This window comes from Agelaius phoeniceus, chromosome 5, assembly GCF_051311805.1.
Source record: "Agelaius phoeniceus isolate bAgePho1 chromosome 5, bAgePho1.hap1, whole genome shotgun sequence".
NCBI classification, from domain to species: Eukaryota; Metazoa; Chordata; class Aves; order Passeriformes; family Icteridae; genus Agelaius; species Agelaius phoeniceus.
The window spans coordinates 49,027,342-49,052,553 of record NC_135269.1 but is presented as its reverse complement, the minus strand read 5'-3'; the positions used below and the strand labels follow the sequence as shown (position 1 = coordinate 49,052,553).

General features: G+C 42.1%; 1 protein-coding gene across 1 annotated transcript; it reads right to left on the bottom strand.

Annotated features, from left to right (window-relative positions):
- Positions 1 to 536: 536 nt before the first annotated feature.
- On the bottom strand, positions 537 to 19,875 carry CAV1 (caveolin 1). The gene is made up of 3 exons (XM_054632067.2): positions 19,686 to 19,875; positions 18,780 to 18,944; positions 537 to 2,886 (listed from the first exon to the last, which is right to left on the bottom strand). The coding sequence occupies exons 1-3, from the start codon at positions 19,713 to 19,715 to the stop codon at positions 2,545 to 2,547; spliced, it is 537 nt and encodes a 178-aa protein (XP_054488042.1). The 5' UTR covers positions 19,716 to 19,875; the 3' UTR covers positions 537 to 2,544.
- Positions 19,876 to 25,212: the final 5,337 nt, after the last annotated feature.

The window sequence follows — 25,212 nt, the reverse complement described above, 5'->3', positions numbered from 1 at the left end:
CAGTTAAGCCTGAATAAATCAGGCTCTTTGCAAAAACAAGATGTTTTTGGATACCGAAGGTGTGCTTGCTTTTCTTTCACATTACAACCTCCCTTTTACTTTTAAAATATGTTACATTTTCCCACACAGTCCAATTCAACATACGAATTGCTACCACTAGCCTATTGAGTGCTGCTAAATACACCATTCTGCTATTGGAAAAGATATGATGGACTACATTAATTTGGTATCTGCCATTTGAACATTATAATACAGCTAACAGATTTGTAGACCATTCATAATAGCATGTTTTGTTGGGCTTTTCTGTAACAGTGTGACAGGTATTGTGCAGAACACCCATAGAAATGAACTGTCCTGTCACAAGTTACGTCCATACACGGCTGAATAAAAGCTGTCATTCCCCTATTTCCATACATTAAATGCTAAGGTTAATGAGCTTTTATTAGGAAAAATCCTGTTTCTACTGGACTGACAAAGAAAGCTTTAAACAATTTTTGTCCACGTGCCTTTCAAGGAAAAAGAAGTCAGACAGGATCTACCATTAAGCATCTTTTTATTGTAGTCTTTAATGTACATGCAGAATTTTTAAAAAAGGTGTCAGTTATATCTGTAAGCTTATAACAATAATGTAAATGTTTGGATCAGCAATGTATTTGGATCAGGGACTAAGAAATCTACGTGAACAGACATCTTTCAGGATATACAGTTTATATGGTAATCAAGAAGGTTTTCTTTGGAGTGATTTTCCTCATAAAAAGATAAAATATTTCTTGTTTACAATCTTGGTTGTTTTTAATACTGAAAAAAATCTATAATAGTACACTCTTCATTATGTACATAGAAAAACATAAAACTATATCCATACCAGTGTCTGTTTTAAATGCAAATAGTAGTTAATAGCTTTGTAAATTTTTGTGCACCCTCTCCCACCCCCATTTTCCCTCCCCCACCCCCACTTTAAAATGCAGCATTTCCTAAAGTTTTCAATGCTTTGGCAGAAAGAGAATGGAAGGCACTTCCATGTTAGGTAAAGCAATACGTGAAATATCAGCACTAAATAAAAAAAGCTGTAGGTGTACCAGACAGCTCCATGTTCATCCCAAGGGATGAAGTTTGCACTCCTGCGTGTCACGAACTGGTTTGCTAGAGATTCCAGCTGGAGCAGGCTCAGACCCCAGCTTGGTTTACAATAAAGCTGATTAGCCTCACAACTATTTTTACAAATGCTTCACACAAACCAATGAGGATGCAGAGAGCATCTCTGAACACAGTACTGTCATGAGGGCAAAAAGCTCTTGCAGGTCACAGCATCAGAACATGTCGCAAAGGCCCCTCTGCTGAGGCCCTTCCACTTTGCAACACGCTAGTTTCACACAACACCCTCTGTTTAAGACTTCCTGATGTGGAAACTCAGCTAAAAATGAACAAAGCAACACACAAATGTGAAGATTCTAAAGCATCTCTTGTGATGGATAAATTTAGACTCAGCAAAGCATCCTGAAAACGATCTGTGTGCTAGTGGCAGGCTGACCTCTGCTGATAGGGAAGTTTTGAAAGCTGTAGAAAAGTTTCTGGCAGGGGCAGCTCCTCCCTGGCCTCCTGTGGCTTGTTTGGCACTCCTTCATTTTCCTTTTAACTCAGGATTATCTCTGGCATACCTGCACTATGCATTTATATTAATACTTTGCAAAAATATCCCAGATGCCAATGAGATAAGCACCTAAATGCTTGCTAAGGGATGTGTCATAAGTCACAGTCAGGAAAACATCTCTGTAATGACCAGTTTTAGCTCTCAACTGCAGTTTGTTTCTGCAATCCTAGCAAAGGTTGAGAAATGACTGGATGCAAACTTCTGAGACAGAATGAGACAGAAAGGCACCGACCAAAGCTTTTACATGTCAATGTCTCCAGCCTGACAAAATGTTAAATTTTCAGGACATATGCTAGTTCAGTAATATGTTTACTTAACTAATTTATCATACTGCACAATATCTGACCACGACTGTAAATAGCTGCAGTCAACTGACAATCCAATTGAAAAAGAACATTCTGCTAAAACCTGCCAGCTGGTCACGTTCATTCTGCTGTGATAGCTCTGCACTCTTTAGCCACAATAAAATGAATGGCTTTATAGTGTTGGAAAGCATTTTTGTCATTCTTCAGTATCACTGTGGATTTATCTCACAAGGAATGAAGGGTAAGATAAAAAGGCATCCAACAACACTTCAAATCTCTGAATTGAACAGCCAGCAAAATAATATGCAGCTGGCATGGAAGAATAGCCCTTTAAGGTTAGTTTAAAATGCAGACCAAAGTGGGTGGGGGGGGAAGGCAAAAGAAAGGGAAAAAAAAAAAAAAGGGCAAGTAATCCAGTAAGAATGAACAGTAGAAAAAGAAACTGAGCAAGTGATTCTTTGTTTTGGGCCAGTCCACCACCAGTTGCTGTATGTTGCTTTGGGAAACACAAAACTGGCACCAAAACACTCCAAAAAACACAAAACCTTCACCCCCTTCCTAGGCTGATGGCTCTCCTTGAATTGTCCCTCAGATCTCTTTCCGTACTGTGGCTCGGATGCTGCTGAACACTCTGCCTATGGCCTCAAAGAGCGGGTCACAGAACGTGTGGATGCAGATGGAATAGACACGGCTAATGCACTGGATCTCAATCAGGTAGCTCCTTATGCACGGCACCACCGCCCAGATGTGCAGGAATGACAAAATGGCAAAGTAGATGCCCCAGATGAGAGCCATAGGAATACCAAAGATTGCTGACAGTAAACGGTAAAACCAGTATTTCGTTACAGTGAAGGTGGTAAAACTGGCCTTCCAAATCCCATCAAAGCTGTGTGTTCCCTCTGGCTCAGCAATCACATCTTCAAAATCGATCTGCAGCAAAGAACACAAAGTCAGGTCAGTCAGACATTCGCATCAAGGGTGTATTCCAGAAACACCTTTCCTGGAGAGCTATGGTCCCCTGCAGGAAAACACCAAGCACGTACTTCCTACACCCTCATGTGATTCAATCTATTATAACCCATGATTTAAGTCATGAATCTTCAGTAACCTTTACCCAGTGACTACCAGGGAGCCTAGATGATTAGCTCAAAATTAGACATCTAACTTCTAGATGGAGTTTTCCACAAAACAGAATATATCTTCCACACCTCCTACAGCCCTAAGGTATGCAATGCCCTTCTGGTCTACTTAAGGTACGAAACAGGTGAATAAAATCATATTTCATTGTTTTGACTATTCACAAGTCACTCAAAAAGCCACCTAAGGAAACAGTGCATTCCAACATGCATATTTTAGCACTCTCTGTTGAAATACTGAGTTGTTCAGGAAGCTTAATTGTCATAACATTTCTATAAGAATATTAACAGATTTGCAAGGATGGTTCAGCTCCATGTCACACAGACATGTTTGATATAACCCACAATACAGGATATTTAATTTAGTCAGCACAACCAATTGTATAGGCACTGCTAACAACAGGAAAGAGAACATCACAACACTATTCCTCTGCAAGGAAATAAATGGCTGTTTAAATCAGATGAAAGAAAAAAAATTTGCATTCCTGGGACTGGATCCCGAAGCGAGATTATAATTCTGCCAAAAGTGAAGATTTACAGGAGCAAGGTAAGTATGACAGGGGCCAGCAGCCTCAGAAACTCAGGCAATTGTACCTTAGCATGCTGGAAGAAGAAGGTGAATATACATATGCTCTGTGTAAATACTGCTTACACTGTAAGAAAAGGCTCACAATCACTTCTTTTAGTCTAAAATATAAATAACAATTGAAAAGTACTTGTTCTTTGCTCCTGCTGAAACTTTTATCACCCCAGACATAAGTTACTAGCAAAGGGACAAATATTATAATGCCACTGGACTTTCCAGCTTCTTAGAGAAAAAAGATAATTACAAGCAGAAGTGTACAGTCTAGGTGCAATCTATGTGAATGGCTGGTAAGCCTTTGAGAGGAAATTTCTGAATTATCTGTGATATCCAACACCTTGAATGCCTAACACCAGGCTGGCTTAATTGAACATATTCACATTGCTCTCTCTGCCAGTGCTCCTCTCTAGACATCCTGTCATTCAAATTACAAACCTCCTCTTTTTCTGCTACTCTGAACTATGTTCTAGTGATCTGAAAGTCATTCTTTGGGATGGATATTAATTATCATCACCATCACACTTAAAGGTAGCATTTGAGTTGAAACTTGATCTTCACAGAGACCTATGTCAGACTCTGCACTGGCAGAGTAGGTTTTCTTTTTAGCATACATAGGCAAGCAGACATACAATCTGCTTCTGCAGCTATTCAAAAGCAAGCTTTTCATTGTAGCCACATCTCATGTTAGCTCGCTTTCAAAGTGAATGGGTGTTCTTGGCTTTTTATCAAAATTTTCCTTGAAATCAGATAATAAAAATATCCATATGATGGTAAAACCCAGGATGACAATAGTAAAAAAAATCTGCTTCTCAAAAAATATTACTACATAAGGACTACATGGTTCAGCATAGCCCTCTTATTCTAAAACTTTAGTCAACTTATTGCATGCTTCCCATCAGCTGTTGCTGTAATCCTTGGTAAAGGTAACACAGCCATCACAGAGGTTCAAAGCATGGAGGGCTAGTCAGTGTCATATCTAAAGTCTTTTCATTCATTTCAGTTGTAGTGGAAATACCATCTTGTATTATTTCAACTGGCTGAGAAGGGAAATATTAGATCTCATAAGGAAAAAAAAGTTTGCATTGAGCTCCATCAGCCTTTTCATGGTTGCATCTTTATTTTAGCCAAGTGAGACCTATTTTTATCAGAAATGCATTCTTTTGGCAAGCAAAATGAAGCCACAGTTGAATGTGAATTTTTTAGATTTTAAAAAATATGTAGTAAAATTAGCCCATAATCTGATTACTTTCAAAGTAATTCCTTGTAATGAAATGGCAAATGGAAGCCAATAAACTCACTGGTTTTCAAATCAAATAGTAAACTTTCTGTAATTGTGATTCTCAGTAACTAATATTTTTAGCCTGTTGTGTTCAACAAAATGTCCGTGGAGAGCTGGGGAGCTGACAGAAGAATCATGGCATATAACATTTCCAGATGGACAGCCCTGTACTGCTTCCAGGAGATGATGCTAATATTAGAACATTTATGATATATCTTTGGTCAGGATTTCCCAGCTCAAGTCATACATTGTTGTCCTAAAACACTCAGGAATGAATCTGTCTGTGAGATAACAGCGATGTATTCACGACACCAGTAATTATCAAGAGGTTAGCTTCTTGGAGCAATTTCAACAGCTCTCAGAATGTTTCTAACAATGCAGAGAAGTAGAAGAGATGGCCCTGTAGGAATGGTAGCTGATGTCACAATACTGACTACTGTGTCTGCCCATTTCATTATTCCTCAAATTCCATTTCACATTTCTCCAGTTTGAATAAGGGAGTGAGTGAAAAGACAAAAATGGCCTGACAACTTAAACTCTTAGCTGAATACAGTGTTAAAATGAAGCTGTTATCTTCCCAAAAGCTGTAAGAACATTATGAAACATAAGAACATTATGTACATGCCAAGAATTTATGGCTGGCACACGAACCTCTGCGGTGCTGTCCAAAACCAGACTTACCTGCAGCAATGTCTAAATAAAGACAGGCAAGGAGTTGAGGTAATCTGGGCTTTTCTACTCATGTGCTAAGAGAACACTGCCTGGGAAACACTATTTATTTCACTCTTCAAGCAGTACAGATAAGTCCTTATGCTGCAGGAACTGAGATATCACTCAGCTTCTTCCTGCACTAAACCACTCCCATGATGGATCCTGATTTTAACTTGTTCTCCTCAGGCTGCAGGAGGAACAGGTGACTGGATGCATTTTGCCTTGCTATAGATTACACTTACGTCACTCAGATTACTCACTCCCTCCTTAGTCCCTCCTACTACTCTCCTCTGGTTTTTAGTTCAGTAGCACTCACTGACAGTGAGTGTCATCAGACTGATAAAGGGTGTCCAACTGAAGTAAGGAAAGTAAAAATAGGACTGACAGGAGAAAGGGAAGTGCCCAGAAATATGATCCAACAGAAGACAGACGCTGTCATTTCTGGTAATGAATCTAACTTTCTTGTAAGTATAAGACAACATTTTTAGGGTATTGTTCTCAAGGTTGCTTTTGTCAAAGCATCATGTGCATGTAGATCTGTGAACTCTCATTTTATCTACATAAAGATTTTCTTAGGCTGTGCACAGGTCTTTTTTAGTAGATTGCATGTTCCTTGTGTAGTTTGTTCCTCCAGAGCTGTCAGGATGTGCTGTGAAATCACAGAGGCAATTGCCAAGCTAGTGAAAATACATGCATGTTCACTTGTGACAGAAGTACAGGAAATGTGTTTGACCCTCTAAAGGATGCTAATAACTTGCTCTAGCCTTCTGTTTTAGACCAAACTATTAAACACTATCAACTCCTGCTCCATGCCTACAATGCACTTCCTGACTTCAGCTATTCTTTGTTTCCTACTATTCAGTTTGGTAAAGCCAGTTTTTACATTGCTTGAAGCTTTTGTCTGATTCTGCTATGAGAATTAATGCAGCTTCTTTTGCTCTGCACTTGTTTATTAAACCCCTATCAGGAAACTGAGGAACCTGCTTTGATTCTAAAATAGATTTATTTACAAGAAAGGGAAATGGTATGGGATTTATTTAAAAGATTTATTTACAAGACAGGCAAAATGTTTATTTAAAGATCAGAACTATTAATCAAAAAAGCTTCACAGTGTAAAGTTATCATCTGACTCAATAACATATGCTACATGTATGAAATCAGTTGACCTGCTGACCTTGTCACTTCAAGTCCCTATGTATCAGAAGCTGGCCAGCTGGAAAGGAATATTAAATGCCAGGCTCAAATCACCTACTTACCAGCTGTGCTTCTCTAAAGTTTGTTCTTTGATGTTTGTAATATTCATCACATAGAAAAAATTGCTGTGCTTGGTCGATCAGAAAAAAAAAAATTATTAAGACCACCAGCATTAGGCTTTGACCTTCATTTCTGTGACTGTAACTATCATAATTCATACCTTTGTGTGTGGTAGCTGCATGCTGCCACTGTACTCGCAGCACACAGTTCACACAGCCAGGCACCACCTCTATTCCACTCCAGAGGAACCCAAACAAGTGCTGAGAATGGTGTGCTTTCACTGTCTCTTAGAGTCAGTAAGAGGAAGCTTAGATCCTTACTGTATCTCTATTGATTGATCACTAATATGTCCAGGCAGGCAGAACACTTAAATATGTACACATCAGGAAAATGTGAACTGTCCCACTGATGTCAATATGCTTACACACTCTGCTAGACCAGGGCTAAAGTCTAGGCTGAATGTACACAGGAAAGAGTCATAAGCTAGTTTTCTTTACATTTTTATGTCCAGAGTGTGGAAACTGTCTTTACTGCTTACTTGGGCTGTTTTTAAATAGGTTTTCCCTGATTCCAAGACCATAAGTATAATATTGTTTCACTGTATTAAAACATGTCCTGGCAAGGCATGAGGCAGATATGGTTTTTTTTTCTGTTGTAATAAATGCAATTTGTAAAATTACCAAATATATTCAATGTTCTTTAAAGAAACATTAACATAAGAATATGTATAAAATATCACAAAATGGCAAGCCTTTCTATGGCATGGGTCACATTTGGGAGGTGATGTTAAGGACAGATGCAACAGTGTTCTTATGTTGGAGAAGGTTGTGATGTGTATTGTTAAAATAAGAAAATGTGTGAGCATATGAGATTATTATTCCTTTAGCACTTCCACATGCTATTTGGAACTTAAAAATTCCCAGTTACAGTGCCTGAAGAAAAAAGACATCACAGCAGATGAAAAAGAAGTTAAACAATAAACTCACAAGCTTTCTCTTGAATCACTGATGCCAGTTAAGCATTTATATATTTCCTTGATCCTTTGGAATACCACATTACCACATATGATGCTTGTCTTGACTGCTTGTCCTGACTGCTGCCACAGTTTAACAGAAAATGATGAAAAAGTTTATACTCTTTCTACTGAATCCGCAGGAAAGAGGACAGGGAGTTGTTGGGACTTACAGGAGAAAGTTGCTCTTCTCCCTTCCCTCCAGACACCCAGACTCATTCACCCTTTTAAGAGCACTGTGTTATCTCCATCTGGCAAACCTGTAGTTATGTAGGAAAGCTGGCACTTTGCTCCTGAACACACAGAGCTTCATGATTCCTAGATGGTCTACTTCCTCACTACTCAGGTCTCAACAGCAAACATTAGTTGATCTCAGGGGTTCACTAAAGCAAAAACTCATTCTGTTCCACACTATTCACACAAACCTCGAGCAAAAGGGTGACTACAAAATGTACACATCTAGCACTGTTCTGTTCCCTCACAAGACAAGAAATCACCTTCAATCTTGGTACTGGTGGCAAGCATCTAACAAGGGAACCCCAAGAGTCCCTCCAGGCTGGGCTGCAGCATGATTAGGCTTTGCCTGTCAATCTCAAACTCTGTCTTCAGAGCACACTGTTCTTCTGGGGACTGGCCAGATCACAAGGCACAACAGTTGCTTCTTTGCAAAAAAAAATAAAAAAAAGATGCCATGACTGCAGATGGCTAGGATCAGAGCTGTTGTGTAAGGCTTGTTGAGTGCAGAAAAATTACAAACAAGTATTTCCAAAGTGAACGAGAGCCTAAACAAGCAAACAGAACTGTTGCACCCCAGTTACTTGCACAAACTGACCAAAGAATTTGCTCTACCTTTCCTGTCTCCCTGTGCCTGCTTCCCACAGTATGGCACGAAAAGTTCCGCTGGCAGATCTCTTAATGGAAACAGTGAATCTTTCCTGAGTGCTACAGAGTATGCCAGAAAAGCAAACAATGCTTTAACAAACAAGGATATTCATGTTGGAAAGTGGAATTGAAGGACTGCACTCTTCTAGCCAGAGAAGAAAACCAGTCTGGTCAGGAGTGACTCCTGCTGCATGCATAACAAATACTCAAATGCATTATGAAAATGTGTAAGCAATGCCATGGCAAATGGTAATTGTAGATCACCATTTCACAAACTGAAAATCATAGAAAAAAGAAAAAAAAAAATTGCTTCTATTTACTGAGAGAACAACGTCCTGCTCCCTGCCTGTGCTGATTACAAACCAGAAAAGCCCTGCTGATGGTCTTTGTTCCATCAGATGGGCAGGCTCACCAAAACCTGCGGAAGTACTCGTGAATAAAATGCAGTTTATGCCAATGGGTCAGCTCTGCAGCAAACAGCTGCTCCCCAGAGATCTCCTGAAGCACTTGCCTGTCCTGTTCCAATACAGGCTGGCAGAAGGGAAGACAAGCAGTTTCAAGGAAAGATCTGCACTCTACCACAGCAAAACATCCTGTGCAGGTGGGGATACCGTGTCAGCAAGTTCCTTGACAAATGTCTTGATGTTGTTGGAGTAAGCAGTCAGAAAATAAAATTACTGTTTTCCTCCCTGGAAACTGGGCTGCTGGGAGTTTATTGCAGCTTTCCCAAAGAGAAACCCTTAAGAAGCTTTCCTTGTTTTTATCACTTGGTTCATGTTCCACAGTTCCTTGTTTGATACACCTATTTTAGCAAAGAACCCTAATACATGTATGTATATTCATATATGTCTGTCCATCCATATATTTAAAGAGGTATATTTATGAACATGAACACCAGTGTGAAGTTTTGACTACACTAAACATAAAAGAAATTTTTTCTTTTATTTCATTGATGCCTGGAGTTAATCTGAATCCAAAAGCCTTATTAAAAGACATTGTGTAAACTGATTTCATATTTTAAATTATATTTAATAAACATAAATATGACATATTTCTATTTTATTATGCTTATATACTATTAAGGTAATAAACTGCTATTAAGCATAAGGTTTTAGAACTTGGTCTAACTTTATCATTCCTAAATTTAGGCACTAATGGGAAGTGGAAATGTAGTGACCTCAGACTCTTTAGTAGTGCATGGAGAGACAGTGACCCTTGGAGGTTGTTTTAGACCAGGAAAACACTATTTTCTCTTTATAGTTTGTAAAGGGAGTCTAAGGAGAGGAGACTCTTGATTACGTATAATATCAATAAACACACTCCTGGTTAGCTGCTGCCATTCTTTTTTTTTGCAAATCTGTATAACTTGTTTTCACCTTTTCCCCTCATTTCTACCTGAACCATGCTTATTGCTGACAGTGGGTGTGCAGTGATGCCCAGCTGCCTCTCTTTTCCTTTAAAAATAAACTTGACCCTGCATTTGTACTGTTAGAATGTTGTCTTTCTTATGGAAGAGCTTAAGTTACTGATCCTTAAATATAAGGTATTTCTTTAATATTTCATAAAAATCAAGATATTTTATAGTTCTGCTCCTGTCATAAACTGCATGAGAACAGCAATGGGAACAAGTGCAAGCTGTGTGGTGAGGCTGACACGCTGGAGGAAAGGGGATGCCTTGACAGGCCTGAGAGCTAGGCACCTCTGAGCCTCATGAAGTTCAACAAGGCCAAGTGAAAGGTCCTACACTTGCATCAGGGCAGTCTCAAGCACAAATACAGGCTGGGTGGTAATAGACTGAGAGCAGCCCTGCAGAGAAGGACTTGGGGATGTTGGCTGATAAGCAGCTCATACAATCTGGCTTGCAGCCCAGAAAGCTGACAGCACCCTGGGCTGCACCAAAAGAAACAGGTTGAGGAAGGTGATTTTCCCACTCTGCTCTCATGAGACCCCACCTGGAGTACTGTGTCCAGCTCTGGGGCCTCCAAGATGAGAACATGGGCCTGTTGGAGCAAGTCCAGAGCAGAGCCAAAAAGATGATTACAGGGCTGGAGCACACCCTCTGTGAAGACAGGCTGAGAGACTTGTGGCTGCTCAGTCTGGAGAAGAGAAGGCTCTCGCAGGAGTAAATAAAGTGGGCTATAGAGGGACTTTTTACAAGGGCATGTAGTGACAGGACAAGGGGGAATGGCTTTAAACTGAAGCAGAGTAAGTTTAGATTAGATATTAGGAAGAAATTCTTAGGAGAGGCACTGGAATGGGTTTCCCAGAGAAGCTGCCCCATCCCTGGAAGTGTTCAAGGCCAGGATGAGGGGGCTTTGAGCAACCTGACCTCGTGAATGGCATCCCAGCCCATGGCGGGGGCTGGAGCTGCATCATCTTTAAGGTCCCTTCTAACCCAAACCTTTCATGAACTTGGAATTCATAAAACAGTTGATGATTTTATGGCTGAGCTCTACAGGAGATAGATCCCTGATCTTGAGGAAAACTGATTATTTTTTGTAGCATCTGTTTGAATTCCAGTAAGGGATTTCAAAGTTGAAAAAGGAAATGTTGCAATCCATCTATGAGACTCCCTTAGGCTTTTTTGGAACTCAGAATATAAATTCAGCACAGCAGGAGTTCAGACAGAGAATGTGATGCTTTCACCTTCAGCTGTGAGAATGTCTTCTCACTTCTTATCTATGAAGTTGAATTTATCAGTTCCTAATTGTTTAACTACAAACAAACTCCACCCTTGTACAGCCCCACTAACATCTAGAGCATAGCTCCTACATCTTGAATAAAATCATATTTTATCAATTCATGAGCTTATTAAAATGGGACAGTGGCACTGAAATTATTTTTCTTTTGATTGCTAATCTAGTAACAATTTCTGACAGGAATGATATTGCATTAAGTTCAAATTTTTTTTGAAACTTTTTCAAGTGTTTTGGAAATTTTTTTAATCAAAAGGCATTTTCTTAAGAAATCTGTAATGAAAATATAAAGAGATTAATGGTGTAAAACATGCCTCCCCAGTAAATCAAATGAAATTAAATGGCATAATTTCTCTTTCACATTCAAAATAGGCAACCCTTTTAAAGTCCAAGATGGGTTTTATAACTGTCATTTGTCTAGAAAATAAATATGGTAGTTCTGGACCAAAAAGCTCAGAAAATCAGTTACTGATTTTCACCAGACTTTTTTTCACCAGACTTCATCCTGCTGTCTATGAGCAGGGTATTTGAGAGCTGTGGGAAACACAAACTTATCTTAGTTTAGAACTGTATCTCTCTTCTGTTTTCCAGAGATCATAAGTGTTTCAGAATCACCCAAGTTCATTTGTATTTTCTTCTTTCTGTTGCCTAAAATACAACCAAGATAAAATTTCCTCACTGGGGACCTCATTGGTAGACCCTTCTACTGTACACAATTATCCCTTTTTCCCCTGGAGAGTTTTGCATTTCAATATTCTTTGTTTGTTTGTTTTTGATATTCATGCAAGAAGACAGTGTTTCTATCCACATAGTGGGCTAAAAATTCTACAATCAATTCAAATTGTTCTTAATATTTTCTAACATATGATTGTTGAAGTTATCAGAATTGAAAAGTATTTGCCTCTTTTGAATCTGAGATAGTGTCCAATAAATTCTAACAAAAGAAACAGCCATGCTGAATCATTTGCTCTGTCCCCATGGCCATCAAATTTTTCTATGGAGTTATGAGTCATGTTCATCATGCCAAGCAAGAAGGCTGTACATAAGGCTTTAATAATACCATGAGTTTAAATGCGAACACAGTTTTTAGAGAAAGAAGCTTTCATTAGAACAGATGCCATTATTAGCTGTACTCTTACGGACATTCAGAAATTCCATGCCTGAGAACTCCTAATTAATGTGCAAGAAAACTATTTTTCAGAACTCTTAAAACCTCGCTCAGACCTTGTATAAGCTGGCATTCATAATGACTCAAGTCTTTAATCTCATACTCCTAGACCAGCCTTGGAAGAAATATTTGAAACAACTGAATCACGTGGTCAGCCAAAGTCAAACATTTGACTCTGCTCGCGTTTTATATCTAAACCCCACAGCTTGTTAATAGGACACAGCATTACAGAACCATTTCATTTAATTAATTGTTTTGCACAAGTAAGGGGCCATGTCTAAACTACAAGTATCAGCAGTTGAGACAAGCATGCCCTCTGAAAGCACTGCTTCTCCTGTCCTGTGGTTAAACACTGTGAATCCGCCTCCAGAGGCATCACTTTGGTCGCTGCCAATAGCAAGAGCTCAGGTGACAAGCTTGGATTGGAACACATAGACATATATTTGTGTATCTAAGTATTTATATGCATGTTTTTAAACTTAAACATTTATCTATGTTTAGATCTCATGACTTTTAAAAATTTCTACAAACAAAGAAAAAGGGTCTGCATTATATTTCACTTAATTACTTATTTCAGAAATAGCACCTGATTGCGCTCTGTTTTTCTCTCATTTTACCGTGTTAAAGAGCAGAATTGTGTTCCTCTCAGGTTGACATTTATTCTCACATCTGAGTGACAGCCCACCTTAGGTCTCCCATTCAAACAGAGCATGGGGTGACACCTGCTTTCCCTCCAGGAGGTTCTCAGGGGTGGGAATGGGAAGTGCTCTGACCAGGCATCTCTCTGTGCATCTTACACCATGCTCAGCACAACAGGGAGGGACCTTAATCATGAAAAATTACATAAAATGTAAACTGATTTTGAAAAACCCTCTCTTTTTATTATGAGACAGAAATTTTAAATACCTTTAAAAGCATGCCTGAGTAATACTTTCCTCCCTAATGAGTACATAAGGGTATTACAGTATTTGTCAACATCTGACTAAAAATTCCAGACTTTTCCTTGCAGTAAGCTGAATTGCTCTCAACTGCACTCGTTTTAAGTGGAAGGCAGGAATACATAACTTTTTGAAACTTGGTACAAAAGCTCTGCATCCTCACATTCTGTATACAAGTACTAGATTTATTTTTTTTTCCAGAGCAAAAAGGACTCCTATACAACCAAGAGCAGATAGACACCACTTGTTTACAATAAAATAATAATTATGTTCTAGATGGTAGACCAGCCACAGGCCTCTCTTCCTGGCACAGCACTGTAGGAAAAAATGGCAAACTGTCTGCAGATGTGACTGCACAGTTGGTCCTCACTAGTAAAGTGAGGATTAGACTTTGTAGAGTTGGCTGCAAGGTCTGTGCCCATTCTGAGCAAGAAGCAAGGAAGTTAGTGAGAAGAGTAATCTGTAGGAGAGCTGGCTCCCTCCTCTGTGTTTTCCAAATTCAGTAAACTCTGTGCAGACCTGACCACAGATATGTTGAGAAAGTTTGAACTCAAAAACTCGAAGGCTGCAATTTAGCCGCACTCGAAAAACACAAATACTGTGTTGGGAAACAAGAAGAGCAAAGCCTGAACTTCAGGCACCTTCATGTGAGTCCTGGGTCATTGGGGAATGAATGAGAGAAAAAAGCAATAAGCTTTCCACCCTGTTTGTTGTGTCTCATCACAAAGAAAACCTGCGGGACACAAGTCCAAGAGCAGAACTGTCTGGTGAGGGACATATGAAACAGATAAAACTATGGCAAACCACCTGTATAATCACCAGCATGACTCCTGGAGAGCTCCCACATGCACAGAGGCTGTTTCTCCCTTGGTAGATTCCCTCCTTGCCCCCTGCCTGAGTAAGCCACCTTCACAAGCCAGTGCCTGAAACAAGGGAACCGCTAGTGCACATTCTCTCTCTGTCTAGGTGAAGTATGAAGACAGTTGTGTGAGGAAGAAAAATCTTTCCTTTCTGGTCTCCAGAGAAAAAATTGAGGAAAAAAAAGGAAGTTCTGGTGATTTTAACTAGTTTGTGCTTCCCCCTGTTCAGAGCTGTTACTTCCACTGTCTGCATACCTCAGGTTCCATAAGGCCTTGTTCACATCCCTCTCAACATAAATCCAGTCACTTGCCCCATTTTTCTGGAAACTTCTCAGCACTACGCTTCCACTTGGTAGGTAATGCAAAGACAGACCATAAGCAAAGTCACCAACAGCATTGATGCAAAGCTGCTCCATGTGTCTAGTTTTCATAAAAGGATTTTGAGTTTCCATAAAAGGGTTTCTGCCCCTTGCCTGGATCCCAACCCTAAAGCTGCCTGCACCACACATCTGCTGCAGGGGAGGCTGGGCAGATGCTCTGCTGCAAATCAAGGGAACGTGTCTCTTGCTTCTCACAAGAGAAGGTTATTTTTAAAATGTGCTATGGGAAGTATTTGAATACAGACAACACTGAGGCCTTTTAGAGAGCTGCTTACAGAGCAGATTCCTCACTCTCTGTCTAATCATTTCTATTTCATGGCTGACTGATTTGTCCCCAGTTTCCATGCTGTTGTGCCTCATAATCAAGGGGGAAGAAATGCATAACATAGTGGGTAAAAAGCAGAAAGTTTTGAATCTAGAAAAATGCAAGGGCTTTGAACAAAATTGAGCTAGACTAAGCCATACTTCTGGCATTACAGGACTCCTTCACTTTTTTTTTCTCTAACTTTCAGTACTTAAGACTGGGGTCTCCTTCAGTTAGTTTAACATTCTGCCTGGAAGTTTTACAGCCAAAGTAAGAATGGTAGATGCATGTCAGAAGGGAACTACAGACTGATGGCTAAGGCAGGGACTGAATCTGTGTATTTTCACCCCAACCCAAGCTTGTCCCCTAGGTACTGGGTGTGAATTTTATTGCTACGTCTAATAGACTGAATGTGAACCCTGTGGTCCATATAAATGCAAATTGTGGCAAAAATCCTCTCTCTACTCTGCAAGTTGGTCTATCTATTAAATACTTAAAAGTTTTTCTTATTTATCCTTGTAACAAACCAGAAAATGTTAATTTACAATGCCATTTTGTACACATACTGCTGTTTTTATGATATAAAATGGATCATGTCTGGTTAACATCAAATTCATTTTGGTATATTCCTATGTCTTGATGTGACTATCTTCACCACCAGGAGCTCACTTGGTGACAGAGGCAGTATTGGTATTCTGGCTGTTTGCAGTTTTTCGGTGAATGTGTTGAACCACGATTACTTCAAAAGGACAAACTGAAAAGCTTGTTTTTTCCATTCCTACACTTATTATTCGCCAAGTTTATTTTAGAAGACGGAATGTAACAAACTCCCTTAATCCTTGTCTCTGTGGGAGGCAGAGAGGGCAGGATAGGCTTTGTAGGTTTCAGCTTCTTTTAAGCCTATTATGGTTTTTTTCTGTCAGTGGTCTCTTTTCCCATCAGGGTCTTTCTTTCATTGGGTTAGGTTGTGGACACCAGAATTCTGACTTGCTTGGGAGCAATGACTCATCCTCAGAAGGTCTGGTTGCTTTGGGGACTTCTCCTGTTGACATATGCAATAAACTGTGATGCAGGGCTGTTCATGAGCTCTGGCATTCCCTGTCTACTCAGCTGCTCCTCCATGGGTAGAAGAAAAAAAGAATTACTCTCTCCTCTTTAAAATCATCCATTTTAAAGGCAGTTTTGTACCATTAGGTACACAGATTATTTTTTCTAAACAAATAATAATTTTATGCCTTTTCATTTTTATATGGCTCCTTAAAGATACAGGCTGCTGTGATAATTCTTAGTATGGATCCAGCAATATGACCATGGCTTGTCATATGCAGCACCTTCAAATTGTGTTGAAGTCTGGAATTTGAATCAAGACTTTGTTAAATTGTCCACATATAGCATGGATCATTTTATAGATACACATTCAGGATCCAGAGTTCACCTTTTGATTCTCTGGAAACAATACAGTATTTTTCCTTTACAAGAACGGTCTTCATTACAACAAACATGGTGAATGGCACACACTCTGACACTGCTGGCCACTAAGCAAGCCATTTAGTGGCTTAGTCACCTACCAGGACTGGGCAGCTCCCATTTTTCCTAGGGTCTGACAAACCCAGATGACAGCACCCTCAATTTTCACATTGCAGTGGTGTATTCCCTCTCCATCTTTCCAGGCTGCAGAGCGATCTGAGAAATGCTTGTTAGGCCTTGGCTTTGGAAACACCACCTGGGCTCAGCTCTTTTCAAGCTTACCAGAAACACTGTCTACTCCCAGGAATTACTAAAAATCTGCTGTTTTCCTTATGACCACCCTTGGAAAATATTCCTCCTGCCTGAATGGCACAACATTCTTGCTCTCACACCTTCGGAGAAAGCGTGGACCCAAAGTGCGGCCAGGATGAAACATTGTTATGACTAAAGCCCGCTCTCCTGCAAGCCTATAAACAGCAACCCAAAAAGGGCCTTTGAGCCCTCCTGGACTACACCAAGCTATTACCAGCAACCTCCCTCTGAGGGAGATGCCTCTCAGAGCCTCATGTATGGAGGATCACTGAAACAAGCTGTATCCTGGGCCAATCTGCAGACTCCTCAAGGCCCAATCCTTTGCCCATTAGGAAGTGCAAAAGCATCCAAAGTGAGTATTTCATTGATCTCTGGGGGGAATTCTTCACAGGCACCTCGCTTGCACTGGCTTTCCTGTCTGTGTGCATGCCCCTGCGCATATGCTACAGCAAATCTGAGAGAAATACTGCTTTCTTAGATGTCCAAGTACCTTGGGTATCTAAGTAAATTAAGCTAGTGAGTAAGGTTAGGTTATAGTTATAAACTTACTTAAATGCTAAATTGTTAAACATAAGTTATAAGCTAAGTGTTGCTAAGTGTTGTTCTTTTGTTGAGTTGCTAACTTCAAAGTTATAAATAGGTTAAATGCTATTTTATTTTCAGTAAATTGCTAAGGTTAGGTTAAGTCATAAATTAAATTTAAGCTGTAAGTTAGGTATACGTGTTCTTCCTATGTTAAATTGTTAGGCTTAAGGTATAAGTTAAGCCTAACAATGTTAGGTTGGAGTGTTGTTAAGCTTTCAGGCCCTGCTCCTTTTTATCCTTGCCCGCACTGTCTTTTGTCACACACACGCACCTAAGCACACACACACCCCCCTAGATAGTTCTCAGTTCATTTCTGTTTTGATTGCCTGGATTTTGTTTGGTTTTGTTGTTGTTTGTATTCCCTTGTTGTGCCTTGGCTGTCCTGTAAGTAGCAGAGTGAATCTTGCCAATGAACTTGTCATGCTTTGCCACTTACTTAATATTAAATCTGACTTTTGCTCATACCCTTGCCGATGATTTTTTAAGTGATCTCAAACACTCTCGTTCGTAACACACGTGGATTGTACAAATTTGGCTGTATAAATTCTTTTTCTACAAAAAACCATATTTCTGTGATATTTTTGACCAAAGTGACTTCAAGCAAAAATCTCCATCAACCCTGACCTGTCAAAACAGTCAAACTGATTTATAAACCCAAACAAGAAAATCTAGGCAAGGGCACAGTTAGATTTTGCTTAGCTTATCGTCTTTTGAAGGAAGGAAAAGCACCAAAGAGAACAAAAAAGAACAAGGACACAAATCCGCCACCAGAATCTCTGATTTTGCACCCGCCAGGCTTAGGGAGGGCGATCTGGTTTGTGACATCTCCCCGCCCTGCCTCTGTGCGTGCCTCGGGGAAGGAAAATCTTTCCGACGGTGTTACACAAGGTCACGCACTCATCCCCGCGCTCCCGGGCGGGACGTCCCGGCTGCAGCTCGGGCTGCGGCACCCAGCGCGGCGGGACCCCCGCCCGGCCGCCCCGCGGGACAGCGCGCCCAGCCCGACACGGGGCCGGCCCCGCTCCGCGCCCGAGCGAGGAGCTCCGCAGGGCTGTCCTGGCCGCTGCCCGCCTCTCTCCTGCCCACTCCGCCTTTTCTTAAAAAAACCCAAAAACCCCATCAGCCCCTGGCCCGTTCCCTCCTGCAGCAGGTGGAGGGATGTGGTTCGCGGCATCAGCCGCCCTGACAGTGCCCGCGTATCCTGCCTCGGCAGGACTTGGTATCGCCCCCCGCGACGTCCCGCCTCGGCCCCTCACCTTAACCACGTCATCGTTGAGGTGCTTGGGGTCTCGGTTGACCAGGTCGATCTCTTTGGTGTGCACGTCGTGCACCGCCTTTTCGCTCAGCTCATCTGCCATCATCTTGTTGTTGGGCTTGTAGATGTTGCCCTGCTCCCGGACGGGCGCCGTGTACAGAAAACCCTGCGGGGAGCAGAGGGAGCGCGGGCGGGCGGGGAGAGCCCAGTGAGGCGGGGAGGGCAGGGCAGGGCCGGTCCGCGCCGCGCAGGAGGGCGGGCTGGGGCTGGGGCTGGGGAGGCGGCCCCGGTCCCGCGGGCAGCGGGATGCAGGCTGCGGGGCGGCCTCGCCCGGCTATTTAACCGCGGCCGCGGGGCGCGCACCACACCCCCGTCGTGCCAGGCGCCGGCTCCCGCTCCCGCCGCCAGGCGGCCCCGGCCCCACGGCATTGCCCCGGGGCGGAGCGAGTGGCCCCACTCGCGGGTGTGGCCCCGCGGGCACGGCAGGGACCGTCCGGGGCTCCCCGCGCAGCGCCCTCCCCACAGCGCCCTCGCCCTACCGCCCCCGCTGCGCGGACCTGAGCACGGCGCCCGCACCGCCCTGTCCTCACTACACTTGCCCCCCTCCTTATACCGCCCTTCATGCGGGGCCATCACCGTACCCTCTCCATCCCAGTGCTCTATGGGCTCTCCATACACCGCTCTTGCCGCACGGCAGCCAGCAGCCCCCCAGACCGCGCTCCGCTGGGGACGAGCGCCCCGGCTCCCCCTGCCCGTTGTCCCTGCCCGCAGGTGCCCGGCCGTCCGCCCTCCTGCCGCCGAGTCGCCCCTCGCCCCGCTCCTCCGACGGCTCAGGGGGCTTGCAGGTGGCCGCTGCAGGCAGCCGGCGGCGGGGCAGCATCCCGGCCCCATGCCCCGGCGGTCCTACCTCCGAGTCTACGTATTTGGTGCCGGACATGCTGCCGCGGGCTGCTGACGGCTCTGCCGCGAGTTACTTTGCCCTGTGACTTGCAGGAGCGGAGGCAGGAAGATTCCGCTCTGCGGAGCGGCCGGCCGGGGGAGGTAGCTGCGCGGAGAGGGCTGGCCGCTGGCCAGGGCGGCTCCCTGCCTCCGGCTGGGGTGGATGACAGCGCGGGACGGCCCCGCACATGGCAGGGCGGCCGGGGGTGGGAGGGGAAAATAGCCCTGCCCCGACAACCTGGGAGCTGGCGGGCCCCGTCCCGGATGCTTGTGCCACGCCGGGCGGAGAAAGGGGCTCGACAGGGCGAGTGCAGGGTCCCGTCCGCGTCGTCCGCCCTGTCCCGGCTGCCCACGACCCCCGGGTCAGTGGGTCCCTGCCGCTGGGTGCCGGGGCGACAGTGGCTGCGTGCGGCGGAGCCACCTGGGCAAGATGCGGGGGGAGCAAGGAAGCAGTGAGGAGATGGAAAACTTTAGCTGTGTTCAGCCTCCAGAGCGAGCGAGGCGTTTGCTGGTCTCCCCCCTCCCGGCATTGACAATAGTTTACACAGAAGCATCGCTGCTCCAGGAACAATTGTGGAAACTTGGATATCCTTGGGATGAAGAAAAAGAGATTTTTCTCAACTGGTTCATTTCAAAACTATGCAAATATTTAACAGTTCTGCACTTTAACAGTGCTCTATTTTTCCTGAGAGGAGATTGATCCATGCATGTCTGCCATGCATATTAACCACTGGGATTAACTTTTAAAGGGGAATGGTGAGACACCGTCTTGCCATGCTCTGTTCTCAAGGCTTTTTTGTAAGCTCAGGGGCATATGTAGGTGTAAACGGTATAAATATAAAAATTCATCACTGTATTCAAGATGGCTTAGGGTTGCAGCATCACTATACATTTAAAAAATGTATATTTCACTTTTTTGTGTGCATGTGTTTGCAGCCATTAGTTTTGTGTTAGGAAATCAGACTATGGTGAAAGATTTATAACATTAACAGAAAAACTGTGACCTTAGTGTTATGCCATTTAGCACAGAATTGCAGCCCCAGAAGTAGAAAGTTCCTGACTACAGTATATAGCAGAGAAATGACCTCAGAGAAGCCCCTGGCTAAGATGGATGTAGGCACCACAGATGTAAATAACTGCACCTGTTGAAAATGCAGTCCACATGGACGTGTGTTGCTGATACAGTGGTTAGCAGTCAACTTTTTTACTTTATACTCGTAAACTTTAGAACAAATGCCTTGGATGGAAGATTTCCAACTTTCCAAGTTAGTTGTAATTTATGAAAGTAACATTTTTATTGATGCAATAATTCACTTACGCCATCATTAGAATATTTTTTCTTGTCCAAGCTTTTGAGTGTGAATATGGAGCCAAATGAGTGTATCAAAGGACATAGACTGCAATTTTTCTGTCCATCTGAAAAAATCTCCAAGACAGTTCTTTGTATTCACATCTAGGAAAATTTTTGAATTAGTCACTATCCTCCACATGAATCAGAACATGTTGATCCATCATTCAATATGACTCTCTATCTCAAGAATGACTTAAAAAAGAGAGATACTTGTCCATTTGATATGCTGACTTGATCCTGGAATAGTTTTTCAGAACCACAGTCCCCTTTAAAAAATATTTCTGAATCACACAACACTACTGCAGCTAGAATAATATCATAAACTAGTGGAATTTAAAAGTTTTATGAGATGAATTCCAGAATAGGCTGCACGCAAAACGGAATGAACATTAGCAGTGCTTTCTTGAGCTGGAATACCAAGAAAACAGCCTAGTCAGAAAAAGGCATGGGTACTACCAAGCAGCAAGAGTGAGCAAGTTACATCTGCAGAGATGGAGAGGGATGGAGCCATGGCCTCTAGCAGTGCTGTATGAGAAATGCACACAAACTCAACAGCCAGAGACCTGGCATGGATGCACCCAGGAGCTCTGCAAGGATGTCCTGTTACACTCAGAGGAAGAGTAATAGCTCAATGGGAAAGGGCCAGGTAAAAGCCTGCAGAAATCTTCTGAAAGTGCAAAGGCTCCATTCCCCTTCTCAGTTACTATGAATGGATTACCCAGGGGTGGCCAGAAATTACCAGAAATTGTAGACACTCAAGCTGGCCTTGGAAATGCCACCCAGTCTTCTCATGGAGCTTAGCTGTGTCTTTTGTAGTGCAGGTCAGTTGCTAAGTAGGACTACATGCCACCTTGGTTGGTTGCCTCACTGCCTTTCTTCCTCACACCAGCCTTAGGCATTTCATACCTAATTTTAAAAAGTTTTTATTGCTCCAAAATCTTGCCTTAACTTAAATTTCAAAACTCAGCATTACCTTTGTTGAAAACTTGCTCTAAACCTGGAGCAAATAATGTTCAATTTATGATTTTGTTAAGGGTAGGATTCCCAGAAACAGTGGGGGGGGGGGGAAAGAATGGACAAAATCCCTCAAAAACTGTCAGAAAATGAGTCATGAAACTGAACTGAATGTGGATGACTACTCACTGAGTGTCTTTTTCTGGTATCAAACATTCCTCCTTCCTCCACTCCTCACCCCCTTTTCATTTTAAGCTTGTGTAGTTATTCCAGTTATGGTATTAGCAATACTCCTGATATATTCCAGTGTCAGCAAGATCAAAATCAGCCCTGGGAAACTGTTTTCTTTATGTGTCGTTTCAACACCAACAAGGCAGGTAACAGAGGCTGTCCATGAGCAGCCTGCCTTATGCAGAGCACTTAAAAACCTGAGGCTTAGGACTGAAAGATCATTGCTTTTTTGTGTGTCTACTGTTCAATTGCTTTACCACATCATTTTATATGGAGTTTTGTATGCTTTGCTGGACGAAAGCCTTAGCTCCCAAAACTGTTGGTATTGAATTTTTAGCAGTCATGCTACTGTTCTCACCCTGTTGTATGATAACAAGCATTAGGATAGGATAAACATGCAGGCCAAGGTTTCCCTCATTCCATTATTTAAAGACTTGTAGTCCTGGCAGGGTTCATGGTGGTCATCCTGTCCCCACTCTCTGGGGGGTTTCTGTATTTTAAAATGTAAGTCACTGGAGCAGAATTTTTCCATAGAGATAGGTTCTCCTCACCCCAGTATACAAGGCTGCAGGTTCACATACACATTTGGTATTTGGCCTGTTTGTGCCTTGAATCCAAAGATTAGTTATACCAGGAGAAATAGTATATGGACATTCCTTCCTTCTCACAACTTCTAGACAGGAGTGATTTCATTTTATGTGAAAGTGATGTTGCCATAAAACATTTCACAATAGCCTAAGGGCTAGAAAACTCAAACCAACACCTGAGAAACCTGAAATCAATTTTTGCCAGAGGTGTGCCACTGCATTTTGACTCCTGGGAAAGTGTATTTTGGGAAGTACCTTAGTCTGCTGATATGCAGTTAAGTATATTTTGAGAAGTCTAAGGCCCCCCTTCTTTTGGGGTTCTGACTGGGCCTAGATATGAGTAAGATGCCAAGTTGCTCAAATAAGGGCAGTTCTGGGCATGACAAAGGTAAAACTGTAGGTATGGTGAGGGATTATGGGAAAGGGAGGCGCCTTCTGAGTTCAGACATGTTCCTGGTGGGTGGCAGCTGGGCAGGGATTACAGTTTTGGATCAAAATGCATTACTTTTCCTCATCTCAGTCCTGTAGTAGGTGTGTATATCTTTTATTAGAGCTAGCTCCTGTAGGTCTTTATCAAGATAGGTTGTAACTGCCTTGACTGGAGAGGCAAACAGATTGAAAGCTTTAATTCTGCAAGACCTGGTGCAAACCAAATCCCTCTTTTGGTATCCTTTGCAGTATCAGATACCTTGAAAACTGAGCTGGACCATGAACAGTGGTCTATGTCAATGCTGTTCTGTACCATTCTTCCAGTTCTACTGCATTATTAAATGTTCATGTGTTTTATAGAAAATACCAGACTATGAGAACTTGTCTCTTTAATGGGACTTAAATACCCACTCCTTAAGGCTTATGTAGGACGGGCTTTTTGTCACTTCTCTTTTGTCACTTCTACTTCTCTACAATGCTTCTCTACCTAAGCATTGCTTAGTAAACCCTTACTGATAGTGTATCATTGTGATAACTCTAATAGTGTAAAATATAAAAGCAAAACCAGATACATGGGGTGAAAAGGCAGCTCTTATTGAGCTAAGACAGTTGAAAAAATACAGAAGCTTTCCTCAGTGTTTGAAATAAAAGTCAATCTCTATATTTTATTCCATCTGAGTGTCTTAAGTAGGGTCTGATTCAGTTCTATGTGAAGGAGTCCTTTCTCCCACTTGCAGTTGGAAGGGGAAGCTATACAACAGCCAAAACTGAACATCTATCACAGGTGACACTCACCCTTGGCATCAAGTTGTAAGAGAAGGGTGTAGAGAAGAACCTGCCTCACTACTTTTCTGAAACTCTAGTTGCTTCCATCAGCCTTCCCAATTTCTGCAGCAAATACAACTTTTTATGTAGCAGAGCAAAGAAGCCAAGCCAAGCCCAGCCCAATATTTTACACTCATCAGTACAGACTTTTTTCTCTAGAGGATGATTCAAATGATTAGCTCCTCTGAATTGCCTCTCAGAAGATGTTTTCCTTTTTTACAATAAGCTTACGAAGATTAGTGTCACCAAGCTACAGTTAGCCTTTATTAATTAGCCTAATTTGTAAATCCCTGCATGAAGAAAGAACCTCCAATTTTAATGCCTAACTGCTGATTGAGTATCTCTGGAGGCCTTCAACTCTAAATTTCACGAGCATAGACAATAGACAACACTGGTGAAGTGTCTGGTGTTTGACCTTGTTCCATTTGCATTTTTATTTCTTTAAAAAAACCAAACAGATGTACTTTTCCATGTTTTTTTTTTATAAAGAGGTAATAACAGCAATAGTTTTATCTCTGCAGGTGGGGGAATGATCACACCCTGTAAAAATAAAGGACTTACCATTCTTTGGCTTCCACTTTATACAAGTGTGTGGTCTGAGGTCCCAGAGCTGCAGGGATGTTCTGAACTTTTTAGTGAGTGCTTAAGTGAACTTTTTGGATAGGTGGGAACAGACTTTTCATTTACTAATACATCAAAGATTCTGTTAAGAATTTGTTTCAATTTATATGGTGAACTACTACAGTGGTGAAAGATAAGATACAAATATGAAAGTTTCAGAATCAGATTAGGAGCATTTTAGGAAACAGCTCTTGTAAGTAGGTAGGTTAAACTTCTCTGTGAATTAAAATTAAGAAGTCCATAAACACAAATCCAGGGTGAGCTCTGTATGTTAGCTGTGATCTTCAGGAAAAACAAGATGCTGAAATATTTTGCAAGTCAGAACTGAGTTTCCAGCTCATGGTTGTAGACCTAAGGTCTGCAGTAACAAGAGACAGGCTGGAATCATAACACGTCACACTTGTTATTTGTAATGGCTCTACCATGATGATGGAAAATCTACTCTTGTTATGAGCAGTAACATTTTCCCCATTCCATGGACACGAAGATGCATCAAA

Coding starts and splice junctions, on each gene's coding strand:
- CAV1 (XM_054632067.2), bottom strand. CDS start 19,715: ATGTCCGGCACCAAATACGTAGACTCGGAG. Junction 18,945..19,685: donor CCAAATACGTAGACTCGGAG/GTAGGACCGCCG, acceptor TGCTCCCCGCAG/GGTTTTCTGTACACGGCGCC. Junction 2,887..18,779: donor TCAACGATGACGTGGTTAAG/GTGAGGGGCCGA, acceptor TCTTTGCTGCAG/ATCGATTTTGAAGATGTGAT.